Source organism: Hippocampus guttulatus, chromosome 3 (genome assembly GCF_054856545.1).
Source record: "Hippocampus guttulatus isolate MCC_2025c chromosome 3, RoL_Hgut_1.0, whole genome shotgun sequence".
Taxonomy (NCBI): domain Eukaryota; kingdom Metazoa; phylum Chordata; class Actinopteri; order Syngnathiformes; family Syngnathidae; genus Hippocampus; species Hippocampus guttulatus.
In genome coordinates, this window is record NC_141263.1 from 18,379,893 (window position 1) to 18,394,755 (window position 14,863).

General features: G+C 41.7%; 1 protein-coding gene across 4 annotated transcripts in view; it reads left to right on the forward strand.

The window, feature by feature from the left end:
• Positions 1-14,863, forward strand: part of esrrga (estrogen-related receptor gamma a) — an 80,220-nt gene that overhangs the window by 36,267 nt on the left and 29,090 nt on the right. For 3 of the 4 annotated variants that reach the window (XM_086107234.1, XM_086107231.1, XM_086107235.1), the window contains 2 exons: positions 7,079-7,189; positions 10,101-10,283. In XM_086107234.1, the coding sequence (XP_085963360.1) occupies positions 7,079-7,189; positions 10,101-10,283 (294 nt within the window). The remainder of the gene's footprint in view (positions 1-7,078; positions 7,190-10,100; positions 10,284-14,863) is intronic. The other variant, XM_086107233.1, reaches the window with a different exon arrangement.

Sequence of the window (14,863 nt, forward strand, 5' to 3'; positions counted from 1 at the left end):
GAAGGCACAAATTTAGTAATAAATAAATACAACAGTCGTATTATGCTCTCCTGGTTGGCATCAATTGCGTTTTGGGGTTTTGGTCTTCTAGAGAAACTAAAAAGCAAATACTGTAGTTTGTTCCCAATCATTGTTTGGACAAAAAGCAATTGCATCAAGTTCTTAATTGTAGTTGATGATGCGCAGCATGAACAAATATGTAAAAAATAAATAAAGATGGACAATAAACAATATAAGTAGTTTTGTTGTTGTTCTTTTGTTAATAAGCCAATTTTCCATATTCAATATGTCCTTTCCACTTTCAGCACCTTGTTTTAATGATTTCATGAACTTCTTATAACAGTTTAGCGAGAAAAATGGGTGAGGGCAACCAGAAGAATGTAAAGAATGAAGGCAAAAGTAGAGCAGAGTGATGCTGAGAGAGACAAGAGAAGATGTGGAAATGAAGGAGGAGAGAAGCGCCAGACAACCCGTGGCGTCTGGAGCTTCCTCATGGGAAGCTTGCAGCTAAATCTGGCCTGTAGTGTCTCTCCTCACTAAGTGTGTGTGTGCAAATGTATGTGCGCGGCATCTGGTTGCAGCCCATCGAGAAAGGAGCGATAACTCTGTGGCGAGAGCTCAGTCTAAGTGGTCCATTCTGTCCCACATACACTTGATTTTATTTCGGAGGGAGCTTGCAGCGCGAAACCACAAACAGGCACCCCAGGGTGTGGATAAGATGGCAGAGAGAAGAAAATAGCATTTTCTCTTTCAAAATGTTCTCTTGGCATTGTCACCATTTTAGATTGGTCGAGGAAAGTTGAATTATTGTGTTTGTCTGTGTATTGAGTTATTTCCCATGGAAGTGTCGTCTTTTGCTGCCGCGCTAATTATAATTAGCATTCAACTCGTTTGGATTGTCCTTGGCTAAGTCTGTTTTGTTTTATAGAATCTTTGTCTGGTGTTTAAATGAGCTATGTATGTATGTATGCGGCGGCCCAGTGGACGACTGGTTAGCCCGTCAGCCTCACAGTACGGAAGTGCAGGGTTCGATTCCGGCTCCGGCTTTCCTGTGTGGAGTTTGGATGTTCTCCCCGTGCCTGCGTGGGTTTTCTCCAGGTACTCCGGTTTCCTCCCACATTCCAAAAACATCCGTGGCAGGTTCATAGAAAACTTGAAATTCTCCCTAGGTGTGAGTGTGAGCGCAGGGTGGTTGTTCGTCTCTGTGTGCCTTGCGATTGGCTGGCAACCGGTTCAAGGTGTCCCTACTGCTTGAAGACAGCTGGAATAGGATCCAGCATGCCCGCGGCCCTTTGTTAGGATAAGCAGATTCAAAAATGGATGGATGGATGGATGGATGTGTACTATACATATCAGAAGGTAACAGGGGAGAAGGGAAAAAAAACTATTCAGATAGGACTGTGCATTCTTAACAATGCTCCTGATCTTGATTGTACTGGATCTGGTTAACACCTTGATAGGAGACCGTTTTGCTTTGGTCATGAATCTGTATGATTTTATTTTAATGTGTTATTTATTTTTTTCTAAATGCAAAATAAAAAAACAATTGTTTATCTTGGTCGTGGAAGGAACATGATATTTCAAAAGGTGATACGTAATTAATAGGCACTTTCAAACCAGTACACAGGAATGTTTCGTGAATCATTCTTAATATTGGCAGTTGTTAACTTTTCAGAGGAATGTTAATATGTTACTTTCAAAATGTCTGTACAGTTTAAAGATTTTGTAATTGTGACAGACGATTTGATAGAACACAAACCACGTCAACTAGCATTCGGATGTGGTTTGGGTTCACATGATGAGGTTCTGCTGACGGTTTCTTTTTAAACTTTAAAGTGTTGCTCCTGGTTTTAAAAGCAGGATGAGTCAAGATACTGCATGATTTGGGTCAGAAGAAGAGAGAAACAAATGGGGAAAAGAGACCTGACAGTGAACTCAAACACATGGCCAACTTCTGACACACATACACACACACACACACACACACACACACACATTTTCACCCAAGAGTGACCACAGCCACCTGCCCGCTGCCTCAGGCACGACTGGTCATATTTGGTCTGATCGTTAGCAAAAAAGATAAATAAATGAAATAGTCACTGCATGACACACACACACACACACACATGCACACGCACACACACGCACGCACACACACATCCCACTCTGTGCCGAACCTCAATATTTCAATATCAGCTTTTTATTTTTATCTTTTAATTCAAGCTCTCCTTTAACTTTCGTCAAACTACAGCAGCAATGTAGAAAATGCAAATGCTGTCATCTTGAATGTCCTCGGCAGAAACAAGCATATTTTTTATAACACTGGGTTGCAGTGTGGGCAAGATCTTTTTCTTTTCAATAAAGTCCCAGGCTTTATTATTTTTTTTCTGTCTCTCTGCGTTAGGTAAGGTCTTCTGTCACCCTGACCTCTACCTCTCTCACTCGCTGTCAGCACATTCTCACTGGGCTTTTTGTCACCCCTCAATCCGTTTGCCCTTACTCCCAACACCAATCCCAACACTTCTTGTCTTACATCATCAGCCCATTGAAATCAATCCTTTCTGTCTACATCCTCGCATTTTTCAAAGATGCGTCATCAGCCTTCAAAAAGATGCAAATTATGAAGATTCTTTCTATTGTCACATTGCTTCAACAGATTAGTCGGCAAGTCAACATCACTGTTTCGCATCATCGTTTTTCTAAAGCTTGCGGTCGACGTAAATGCTAAAGACATGTTTTTGTCATCTCGCCTTCAAAGTGGACAATTTTACAGAGGACTTTTCACTCACCCGTCCTGCTGATTTTGAGGACTGTGAAGCAACAAAATGTGCGGCTAACAAGACGACACAGTTTTCACATCAGAGTCAGAGAGTATAAAATCGCGGGAAACCTTATTAGCTTCGGCTATTCAGTTCGCCGCTGGTCTTAAAATTGTCGTAGTAGCGGGACCACGGACCTGAACAGCAGCATGAAGTGAAGTGTCATCTTTGTTGCAAAATAAAATAATAATAATATAAATAATAATAACAACAATAATAATAATAAATGGGGAAAAAAGAGTTGTGTGTTCCTGGGAACCAATGCAATGCGGTGCAATGCGAACCAAACAGTTTAACGGGTTTCAAAAGCTGTTCTATCCTTCGTGTTTTTGCGTACATGTGAGTGAGTGCCAACTCGCACAGAGATGAGCAGGTTGACGAACGAAAGATGCAATGAAGCAGTTCGAGTGAACGTTGAGAATGTAATTAAAGTCACACACATGTAAATGACTTTTTTTTTCGAGTCCAAAAAAAACAAACTATGGTGTCCATTCTTTCCCATCAAGTGATTAAGTCGAGATCGTAAATATCATGACAGGCCAAGTGATGACAAAATAATAAGAATAATCATTAGTCATTTAACCCTTACTTCTGAGATCTGTCAAGTCAAAGTGAATTGCACCATGATTTGTCCATCTGGGGACTTGTTCAGTTTTCTTATATCGAGTCCAAATTCACTCTCATTATTCTCAACCTTTCCTTTATGAGCAGTAACGTCATCACTTTATTTCTCCATCCTTGAAATTTCTTATTCCCTTTTACTGGGCCATCCATCTCCCGAGCCATGCTAAACTCTCTTTTTAATTTCGTCCATTGCAATCTTCTCTTCATTCTTCTTTATCAGCTTTTCGCAACTTTTTATTTCCATTTCTCTCCCATAAACACATTTATTGTGCTCTCACGCCTGCGTTTTTTTGCCCACCACCCTTACATCGAGCTTACATTTTCTTTGCCCCCTCCTTCCCTCCGCCATTCTTTATGATTTGAAGGCTCATTTGTTAGGATGAGCTAAAGCACTTCCACTCTCCGCCCTTGTACACCCCCCCTCCCCCGTCCTTTTTTTTGTGGGCTTTGGAAATATAATTTTCAATTTTTAATTTGATTCATTTAGATTTGATCATTAATCAGCACCGGGGGAGAGTTAATTTGGTGGAAAATAGATGAGGTAGTTAGAGAGGGCTCTTTATGAAGTGACTGTCAGCCCTTTTAAGTTACATGGGGGGTGTGGGGGGGGGGGGGGGGGAGGGGAAATGGAACGCTTCTGCACGTCACAGTTAGTCCGCAAAAAAAAAAAAAGTGTTGAATTCTTTGAGACCTCGCGCATCGGCAAACCATTATTCCAAGACGCCACTAAACGTTTGTCCAGGCAGGTGCGAGGTTGAGCAAGCTGCTTGGGTGTTACGGGTCACTGTCGACATTTAGTGCATGTACATGTGATGGAAGTGTTGTTTTACCTCCTGCTGTTAAGAGTTTCTTGACCGTTTGCTGACACCGCTCCCCCCACACCGCAGTGAGACTGTCAGACCTTCTGTCTACTCTCTCTCAATCTCTCTCTCTCTCTCGCTCTATTGCACGCATATACACACACACACACACACACACACACACACACACACACAGACAAACATACTGTAACATTGATGTTTTAGAGGGTTAATTCTTGGGAAAGCGCTTCCCGTCCTGACAACAAGGATTTTGAACAAAAGGTTTTCTCTGGATATATTTGAGTTGCAAAATGTTGCAATTTTTCCTTCTAGTTTTTATTTTGACTTTTTTTTTTTAATGAATTTAGTTTCAGTTTGTTTTTAGAGTGGGCTTGATAGTTTTTATTAGTTGTTGATGTTTGTGTTTTGGAAAATGCTTTCTTTTAGTTTGTTGATTTTACCGTTTGTATTACAAACCCAATTTCAACAAAGGTGGGACGTTGTGTTCATCATAAATAAAAGCAGAATACAATGACTTGCTAATCGTCTTCAACCTATATTTAATTGAATCCACGACAAAATCATACTATTTAATGTTCAAACTGATCAACTTTATTGTTTTTAGCAAATCATCATGAACTTTATGGCCTCAACACATTCCCATGACCTTTGACGCTTCAGGTGGAACTGCATCAAAAACCGACATCAATGTGTACAGGACATCACCACACGGACTTAGGAACACTTCAGAAAACCAATGTCAGTAAATACAGCAAATATGTCCAACTTCAAACTCTACGATGCAAAGCAAAAGCCATTTATCAACACCCAGAAATCTCAGAACAGATCAGAAGTCTCTTGCCTCACGTGACCCAAGCTCATCTAAGACGGACTGATGCAAAGTGGAAAAGTGTCCTTTGGTCTGACGAGTCCATATTTTAAATCGTCTTTTGGAAATTGTGGACGTCGTGTCCTCCGGGCCAAAGAGCAAAAAAAGAAGAAGAGGCGTTTCTGTTTCGATTCTCTTTCTCTTGGCTCTTGTTTTTGTGCCAATGATCCACTAATTCCCAATCCTTGCGTGGGGATGTGTTTGCAAGCTAGCAAGTGCAGCTCTTACGCAGATTAGTTTTGCTTGTTAAAATAAGAAAGTAATCTTCACTGGATTATCCTTAAAATGCCTTCACTCTTCCTTACTTTTATACACACGCACACACAAAACGTAGTGTCTTAATTAAACAAATGCGTCGGAGACTTTTTTTTTTTAAATGATTAAGTCTTATTTTGTTATCTTGGTAGGCTTAACTCTGTGATTCTTTGGCTGTCCAAAACCATGTCTGAGAAACAGACACACTACTCAAATAATCCCAAAAAATTGAGCAATGGTGTACTGGTTTATATTTTTCTTATGATAAAAATATCAATATCATTAAGATAAGCAGTCTTGAAGTAATGTTGTTGTTGTATTACTCTTTCTTTTATGTTTAGTTTGACGGTAAACTTCAGCTGTGAGAGGCAATAAAAATCTCAAAGCCTCTTTTTTTTTGGTGACGGGGTGGGTGGGGGGGGGGGGGGCTGGATTGTTTACTATCTACCAAACCCTTTTGTTGTGAAGTGAGCTGTGTTCATTGTCACCACACAGCACTCCAATCATACATTTTTGCTTTTGAGTCAACGCAACAAATCAGCCAAACGATGGCTCAATTCCTGAATAGTACTTGCAAAAAATATTGCTACTAATCGCATCATATTATCCTAAATGGTGTCCTCTTTTGCTCCAGGGCAGATGACACCTATGTCTTTCTTATCCATCTTTAAGTGGTAACCACGGCAACATCCAATATCCTGAGAGACAAGCCTAATTCAATTAGGTCTCCTTTGTGTCAATTAATTAAGGTGACTGAGGGAGAAAAGGGAGAGATAGCAATTGGCTTCAAAAACTGAAGCGGTGAAAGAGTCAGCCCATTTACCAAAGATGTGTTGAGTTACTTCGGTCTCAGATTGATTTCTGTTTGTATTATTAAGGGCAGATCAAAGATTTTTTTATGGGGGGGGGGGGGTGTTTTAGTGTATATTCTCCCCCAAAAACCAAAAACAACCATATGGAAGTTTTTACGACAGTTTTTTTTTGTTGTTTTTGCTTTTGTTTGTTTTTCGCACTTTGAAACTGTGATACATTGCGCCTTCAACTGCACCGAGGTGGACTATGTTGCAGTTGCTGTCACACATTTCTTTACAATCGCGCATCACATCGTGTCCTTTGTCATACATTTGAAACATCCGAGGTCCGTGTGCTGCCAAAAGTCACGTCCAATTGCAAGATCAATTTCCACATAAAACGGATACATTGGCCAAAGGACGTTAGTGAGAATCTGGATAAATATACCATGTATCGGCATATATCTGATTCATATCGGTCCATCCCAGATGAGTTTGGGGAAAAGGCGGGGGACACCTGCATACTTTTCTCCAGCCAATCGCAGGGCACATTCACGCCTACTAATTCGTCTCGGTAATTTCGTCTTTTTTAATGAACCTGCCCTGATTTTTTTCGATTTTTTTAAATGTGCAATGAAGCCAGAGAGAACACGTTTTTTCCACACAGGAAGGCCAGACTTGAGATATGAAACCTCAGAACGACAAGGCAGTGCCTCCCCACGTTACTGCCGCTGGCGTAAACCCACTGACTTCACATGAAACCGAGCTTTTAAAACACAAAGTGATCTGAGCTAATGAACTCAACTTTTTTTTACTTGTACTAAGTGACTGTTTAAGGTTTACGACTGCGATAGGGCTGTAATTAACACAAACTTTATTATGTCTCTGCGTTGTTTCCAGGTGTTCGTCTGGACAGGGTTCGCGGTGGAAGGCAGAAGTATAAACGTCGGATAGATGCAGACAACAGTCCTTATCTGAACCCTCAGCTGGCTCTACCTGCCAAGAAGCCATGTAAGAACACACGCGTACACAAACACACATGCACATGCACAAATGTATTGTACATGTTGGGATTTGATTTCAAAGGTGGGAATCCTCATTCCTGCAGGAGTTAACTATTTCTCCACGAATATTACATAATTACACACAGACCGTGTTCATGTACACAAAAGATGGAATGGTAAAAACAAGGCTATAAACACACACACACGCGCGCTAACACATAAATGGACGCAGGGTGGTGAGAAGCCCATCTGTTTGGGACTTAGTTTATTTCCTTGTTTCTACAGCTACCAGTTTAGGGTCATAACATTTTATACCTGTCATATTTTACTCTAAAGATATTCATTTAGCTTTGGCTGGATCTGCTGTTTTTTTTTTTTTTTTTTTTTTTTTTTTTTTAACTGTCAAATCCACTCCTCGCCAAAACCTGATGATTGGAAAATGAACAAGAGCAAGAGGCAGTGAGAGGAAAGGAGGGGAGGCGAACCTAAGTGATGGGCTTTCTCACAGAGATGGAGAAGAGGAGGAGGAGGAGGCGTGGTAGGTAGGGAGGGACCAGCCAGAATTTTAATCCGGATTAAATCCAATCTGGCAACCACATCAAACTCCAGTTAGCTCTCTAGCTAACCGTCTGGTCACACACACACACACACACACACACACACACACACACACACATACAAAGCATACACGCAGTGCAGATTGAGCAGTGTTTAACAGCTTGCTCCCTAAAGCCCATTTTGCTTAAAGCTGGGGCATATTCTGATTTAGTCCAATATGCTGAATGGCTGCACGACAGTTTAGGTTGACTTTGGTACTACTAATCACAGAAATGATAGCATCATACAATTGTAGCCACGGTATTGTTCTCTCTTGGAGATACAGTAGCTTCCACTAAACCAATGACCAACTTCCCCCCAAAAATACCAACTACTCTTCACCTTCTGATTTTTATTACCTTGATTTGATTTTGTTTTGACAATTTATGGGCAATTTTTGTCAAACTCCAGTGATATTAGGTCTTCCTTTCATCTTTCCCAAAACTAAGTACCATTGACTTGTTGGAAGGCTGAAAACTTGATGAAGTTTGATCTTTATTCCTGAAAATAGTGTTCTTTTAAAGTAGTGTCTTGATTTACCAAAATAATAATATAATAACTTTAGTAAAATCTGAAATTGGCTGGCAACCCGTTTTCGGGGGGTACCCCGTCAACTTTCGGTAGCTTTGCTGTGTTGCAATTATTTGTTGGCATGAAGCCCTCTCTCTCTCTCTCTCTCTCTCTCTCTCTCTCTCTCTCTCTCTCTCTCTCTCTCTCCCCCTCTCTCTCCCTCTCTCTCCCTCTCTCTCCCTCTCTCTCCCTCTCTCTCTCTCTCTCTCTCCCTCTCTCTCCCTCTCTCTCCCTCTCTCTCCCTCTCTCTCTCTCTCTCTCTCTCTCTCTCTCCCTCTCTCTCTCTCCCTCTCTGTATATATACTGTGTATTTATATACACACACACCTGTAACGTATAACCCAAGCCAGTGTCCACATTGATTGTTAGAAGAGGACAATAGCTCCGCGTTTGGAAATGGGCTTGCAGTGATTCTAATTAGGTAAAGATTAAATACGATTTACTTGCAGATATCGTTGTGCGCACGTGTGTGTTTGTGTGTCCATGTTTGCAACAAGAACAAGTACGTGTGTTTAAACTTACATTTATAAACCCTTTATGACTCTCATCTCCTGCTTAGTTGTTTTAACTCCTCTTAGCTTTTCTCTCCTCTGTTGTTATTCCCTTGCTTCATTTGTCAGAGGATTAATTTGGGAGCAGGATATCTGTGTGTTGCTAATGGGCCATAGAGATCTCATCACCACAAGTCACTATTAATGGCTGATCTGTTTGGCTTTTACAATTATCTCCTCCTTACATGTGTATCGATGAGCTTCTTTGAGGTGAGAAACGGGAGACAACACTGTGTGGCCTTTTGGAGGATCTCGACAATAATGATGCTCTTTTGATTTTATGATTAAATCCCTGGATTAAAATGTTATTGTCATTGCACAAATAGTGGTAGAGCCAAAAGTAGGAAGGCTGCTTTTGATTGGTGTAAATGAAAAGGCAGGCAATGATGCCATTCACACTTTAATTGTGATAATTATAAAATCATTGACTCTATCTGTATCCAGGTGATTTTATTTAGTGTAACCACTTGAAGAAATAAAATTGAGTAAATTCAACAAAAACCTTTTTCAGTGCATGATTGTTAAAAAAGCCTATTTTTTGTTTCCCATGTCCACTCTCGAAAGCAGGGGTGGGCAAATGACAACTCGCAGGCCGCTTTTATACAGCCCTTTGAACATTGACATAATCAAGAGGACCGTAGTATTTGTTGCATTATTTAGCTTTTTTTAAATTAATGGTTAAATCAAATATATTCACTAATCTTTTTATTATTTTTTCACCTTGAGTAATCAAATGGTTCTGGAATTATGTAAAATATCATTCCACATGATGTAAAACCACATTATCGTAGTTTCTTCTGCCTCGATTCCTTCTGTTATGTTCTGCATTCAATTCACATGATGGGAACTCGGTAGTCTATTTTACACTGTCTATAAAAATGACTTGGGCAAATAATGAGTGTTTTGCCTGAGCATTTCATGGCTAATCAGATGCTCTTGCAATCATCAGCAGCATTATTAAACAGTTTAATTTACATGTGAAATTGTGTATCTGAATGATTAGGTATGGAGATGTACAATGTCAAATGTCCATATCATTGCTTTTGAGGTCTTTGCTTTTGACTTTCTATGATATTCAATATTTGTTAGCCCACATTGGTGTGAAACAACTTGCTCAGGTGTAAAAAAAAAAAAAAACTGAACACATGTATTCACTCTCTCTCTGTCTGTGTCTTTCTCCTCGTCTGGTGGTCATGTCAGTTGCCTTTGGCTGCCTTGCAGATAACAAAATCGTCTCTCACCTGCTGGTGGCCGAGCCAGAGAAAATCTATGCCATGCCCGACCCGACAGTACCAGACAGCGACATCAAGGCCCTGACTACATTGTGCGACCTGGCCGACAGAGAGCTGGTGGTCAACATCGGCTGGGCCAAGCACATCCCAGGTAGGAGAAGCCTGCCAACCACACGCTGCGAGACTACACACACACGCACGCGCACACACACACACACACACACACACACACACACACACACATACATACACATTCATTCCTAAGGCTTCCTATTCACACTTAAACATTAAACATGCGTGCTGCTACACTTGCACTTACGCCGTGACCTTTCACCCTCATCCCCGCACACTTACAGTTTGAACTCTTGCCACTTCCAGCGGGCCAACCAAATGCTCTCACAACATACACAACATCTCCGCTCATGGGAATGATGGTTTTTTGAACAAATAAACCAAATCACCTTGACACCATTTGGACAACCATCCATCATGTTTGTGAACCAGGTGTCGAACTGTGCAAAAGGGATGGATGAATGGATGGATCAATCGGTGGAGTGGGTTGGGTCGGAGGGAGGTAGCTAAGGACGGATGGATGGTAGGGATGGAGCAAAATAGGGATGGATGGATGACAAACATCCATCCCTACATCAAAGGATGGATGCATTAAAAAGTCAGCAAGTGGTGTTGGAAAAAGAGAGGGAATAATGAAATAGGATGTTGTGGTTTGTGACAGCAGTGAGGAGGGAAGATGCGCCTCAGATTAACACAGATTAGCATGGAAGAATCCTAATGTTGACGAATATAGAATACAAAAAGAAACGGAACGAACGATTGTTCAAACAGCATCCGACATTGTAATGATACACAGATCAGAATAGATGATAAACTGTCTCAATCCATGACGATGCAGTCAATGGCGTTCCCGACAAGGCTCTCGGAGCGATAGGCATTATTTTTTATCAATCAACTCAAAGAAATGAATGGAAAGAGGGAGACAGATATGAGGCGAAACATGGTTTGTATTGATCGATGTGCACACAGTGAGAAGGCATGCTCGTCATTGATCCACATGCCAAATGTGGCCAATGAAAAGTTATTTTTGCATTTGAAAACTTGACATTTTCATTCTTCTCCCACCAACACGTGCCATGTTGGCTTTCGCCTTTGCCTTTTTGCTTTAGCCACTCCTCTTATAAGGGAGGAGGCCATCCTCAGGTTAAAGTGTGTGTGTGTGTGTGTGTGTGTGTGTGTGTGTGTGTGTGTGTGTGTGTGTGTGTGTGTGTGTGTGTGTGTGTGTGTGCTCGCGCACGTGCGCACAGAGCAACGATTGCTCGGCGGTGGAGAGATGGTGTGATTAGACAAGCGAGAAAGGCAATCCACAGCTCTGTTTACAACACTGAACACTGATCTAATACTCACACGCACAACACACGACACACGCGCGCGCACACACACTTCCAAAGTGATCTCGTGTTGAGTGGAAAGAATTGTCAGAGCGAAATGCCGGACTTCAACATTTGTTATCCTCTTTCATGTAAGATAAGAAGGTTAACAGGCCTCTTCTTTTCTTTTCAATAGAATAAATGCCACTCTATTCTATTCATTTGTGTATGTGTGTGAGCGCACTTACAAGGTTTTCTTGTGAACACACGCGCGTACGTACCCGTGTGCTCGCACATCTTCTCTTGCTATGCTACAGTAATTTTTTAATCAAATTGATGGAGAGAGACAAAGAGAAAAATGACAGAGGCAGAGTGAGGAGAGGTGAAGCCAATTTATGCTTCATGATATGGTTACGCTGCGCTGCTCACACACACACACACACGCACACCCGCGCGCGCGCACGCACACGGCGACACACACACTGAGGCCGGGAACAGTGGTAACAACGTGTCAAGGCGAGCGCCAGGCAGCTAATTTGAAGTCATTAGATGTCTGCCGTACTGGCAACAATTTGTTACACTCACACATGCACTAAGGCCCGCACACAACAACACGACAGGCGCGCACGCTGAGTTAAGAGCCGTCTGCAGATAGCGAGGAGGCTAAATTGTAAACTAATTTAAACATCACTCAGCGTTAGAGAGGCTGCCTGCAAGACAGGCCCCCGGATAACAAGGCCTGGTTCTGCGCGTGTACTCGCGCACGTGTGTGCGTGTGCGTGTGCGTGTGTGTGTGTGCGTGCGTGTGTGTGTGTGTGTGTGTGTGCGCGCGTTACAAGTCATGTGTTTGACACACAGGATCGTCCAAGCTGGTGACAACACACGCACGCATCCATGCACCCACGCATCACTTTGATTGCTTCTTTTATTCCAAGGCATGGCTTGTATTGCTTTGCACATTTCCATACTGATATGGCCTATATGCAAACATTTGATATGTCATTAGGGGAGGAAAATGAGGTTTCAGTGAGTGTGTGTCTCTTGATATCCCGCAAAGAATATTAAAGCGCACACAAGTGCATGAGGAGAGAAATGTAATGGGAAAAGTAAAATCAACAGCATTGAGGATTTACATACATACGCATGAATGCAGTATCCGATACACAAACAATCAAAGCTGTGTGTGTGTGTATGCGCATATACTGTATTGTATTTGCTCATTTAGTTGCTGATCTTTTATTTACTCCACTGCAGAGATTGTCAAACATTTCTTGGTAGAGCGAGAAGAAAGGAAGCCTTTATGTGTCTAAATGCATTTTGAATACAAATAAATAATAATATTGATGGCAACAGAATGTGTTGCAGTATATCTATGATACCATGATAAGGCTATCATGAAGGAAGGCTATGACCCAACCAGGGAAATCTCCGCTGCCGCCCTCCTGCGTGTTTTATTCCCTCGGTTGTGACTTTGACTCTCATTCTAAAAACATGCATGTAGCGTTAATTGCTGGCTCTAAATCCGTGGTCACCACCACGGTGCCAGCAAGCATCAGGTAGCTCCCAAGTACCACATGAGCAGGCCGTGAGCCTGTACTAAAAATTGTTCATCTGTGATGGAGCATTATGATTTGCTCGGCATGTTCGCAAAGTGATCTTTTGAAAAGGTAAACACTTGAAGAGATTTATAGATAGGGTTTGACATTAAGCCTTTTTGGATGCTGGCCCTTTTGGACCGCCATGAGTGAAGTTGCGGTGGCCCTGCCAGACCTGGCACTGGCCCTGATTGAAATCAATACTTAACAAAGTCCATAATTATACTGTACTGTATATGTCAGCCTTAAAGTGGATGAAGTCGAGAAGTGTGTAGTATTATTGGCCAGAATGTACACGAGTACATAGCACCGGTAGGTGATCAAGGCAGGGATTTAAATAAATATCCACACTGTCCACTCCCCAGTATACAGATATTGTGATTTAAAACAATACTTAACTAAATGTCTAACTGTATATATGTAGGCCTACCTGTGGATGAACTGGTGAAGCGATAGACAGTACATACCGCTAAGTGTGCCAGTGAATGGGGGCGATCAAATGTGCACAACAGGGATAAAAAGACCAAAGATGATTGCTGAATTGAGGTGCGTAAAACCCCAATTTTGAAAAATAGAGATTAAAAAAACAAGAACGCATTGATTCCATCAGCTCGGGAAAAGCATCGGTGAACTTCGGGTGGCCTGACACAGTCACGAGTAGCCCCGGACATCCAGCCACCATTAATGTCGAACCCTGGACATGAAGTGTTGCATCCTGTTATTTATTACCACCTTATTTTTTTTCATGATCAGTGTCTTCGCAGAATAGCCATTCATCATTTTTTTCTGGACCGTTTCTCCTCTCTGGGATCACAGCATTAATTAATAAAAATATGTAAGTCATTTCAGTAAATATCTTATTGCAAAAATTTTTATTAAGCTGAGAGACCTTCTCACTAACCGGTTCTCAAGAATTAGATGTCAGTTTCAGAAAGGTTCTGCTCTAACTTGTCCTTTGGTGTGAATATAAGTGTGAATTGTTGCTTGTTTGTATGTGCCGTGTGATTGGCGGGCAACCAGTGCAGGTTGAACATCTTACAAAGCACAATCGCTGTAGAAAATAGGAAATGGAACATTTCAGCTTTACATGTACCATGTATGCTTTGCAAGTAATGAGTGTGGTGGTGAACCACCTGTTATTGTTTTATGGAGAAGAAGAAAAAGGGGTGTTCTTTTCAGTTGTGGTATTTATTCAAGTGCACAGCGCACCGGGTGATTAATTAAAGCAGAAGCTACTGTTTGAGGAAAAATGCTATGTTATTATTCCCAGGGCGTGAAAAGCTTGTGCCGTCCAATAATATGGATTAGTGCAGAGAAGATCTCATTTTAATAGCTCTCCAGGAGACAACTGCACTTAGGTATTAGGCCGCATCTCACAGTCAAGTGTGCGTGTAAAAGGAGGAGGAATGAGGAGCAGTCAGGTGAGAGAGGAGGCCCGGCAAATATTTAAAGAGGAAGCCAATGAGAATGTGAATGGAAAGAAAAGGCCATTTGTCTGCCTGGAGAATTGGTTTTTTTATCCCCTCTCTCTCTGTCTCTCTGTGTGTGTGTGTCTCTCTCTCTCTCTCTCTCTGCATAATAGCTAAATGACTAGCAGCCAGTCATGCTGGTAGCTCTTATCTAGACATAGCCACACAAAAGGCCAAGACAGGCAGGCAAAGTGAGCACTTGACTTGACGAAGGAGCAAGGAAGCGAACAAATGAACCAATCAGCCAACAAGAACCTCTAATGCGGAATTTCCCAAAACCTGTGG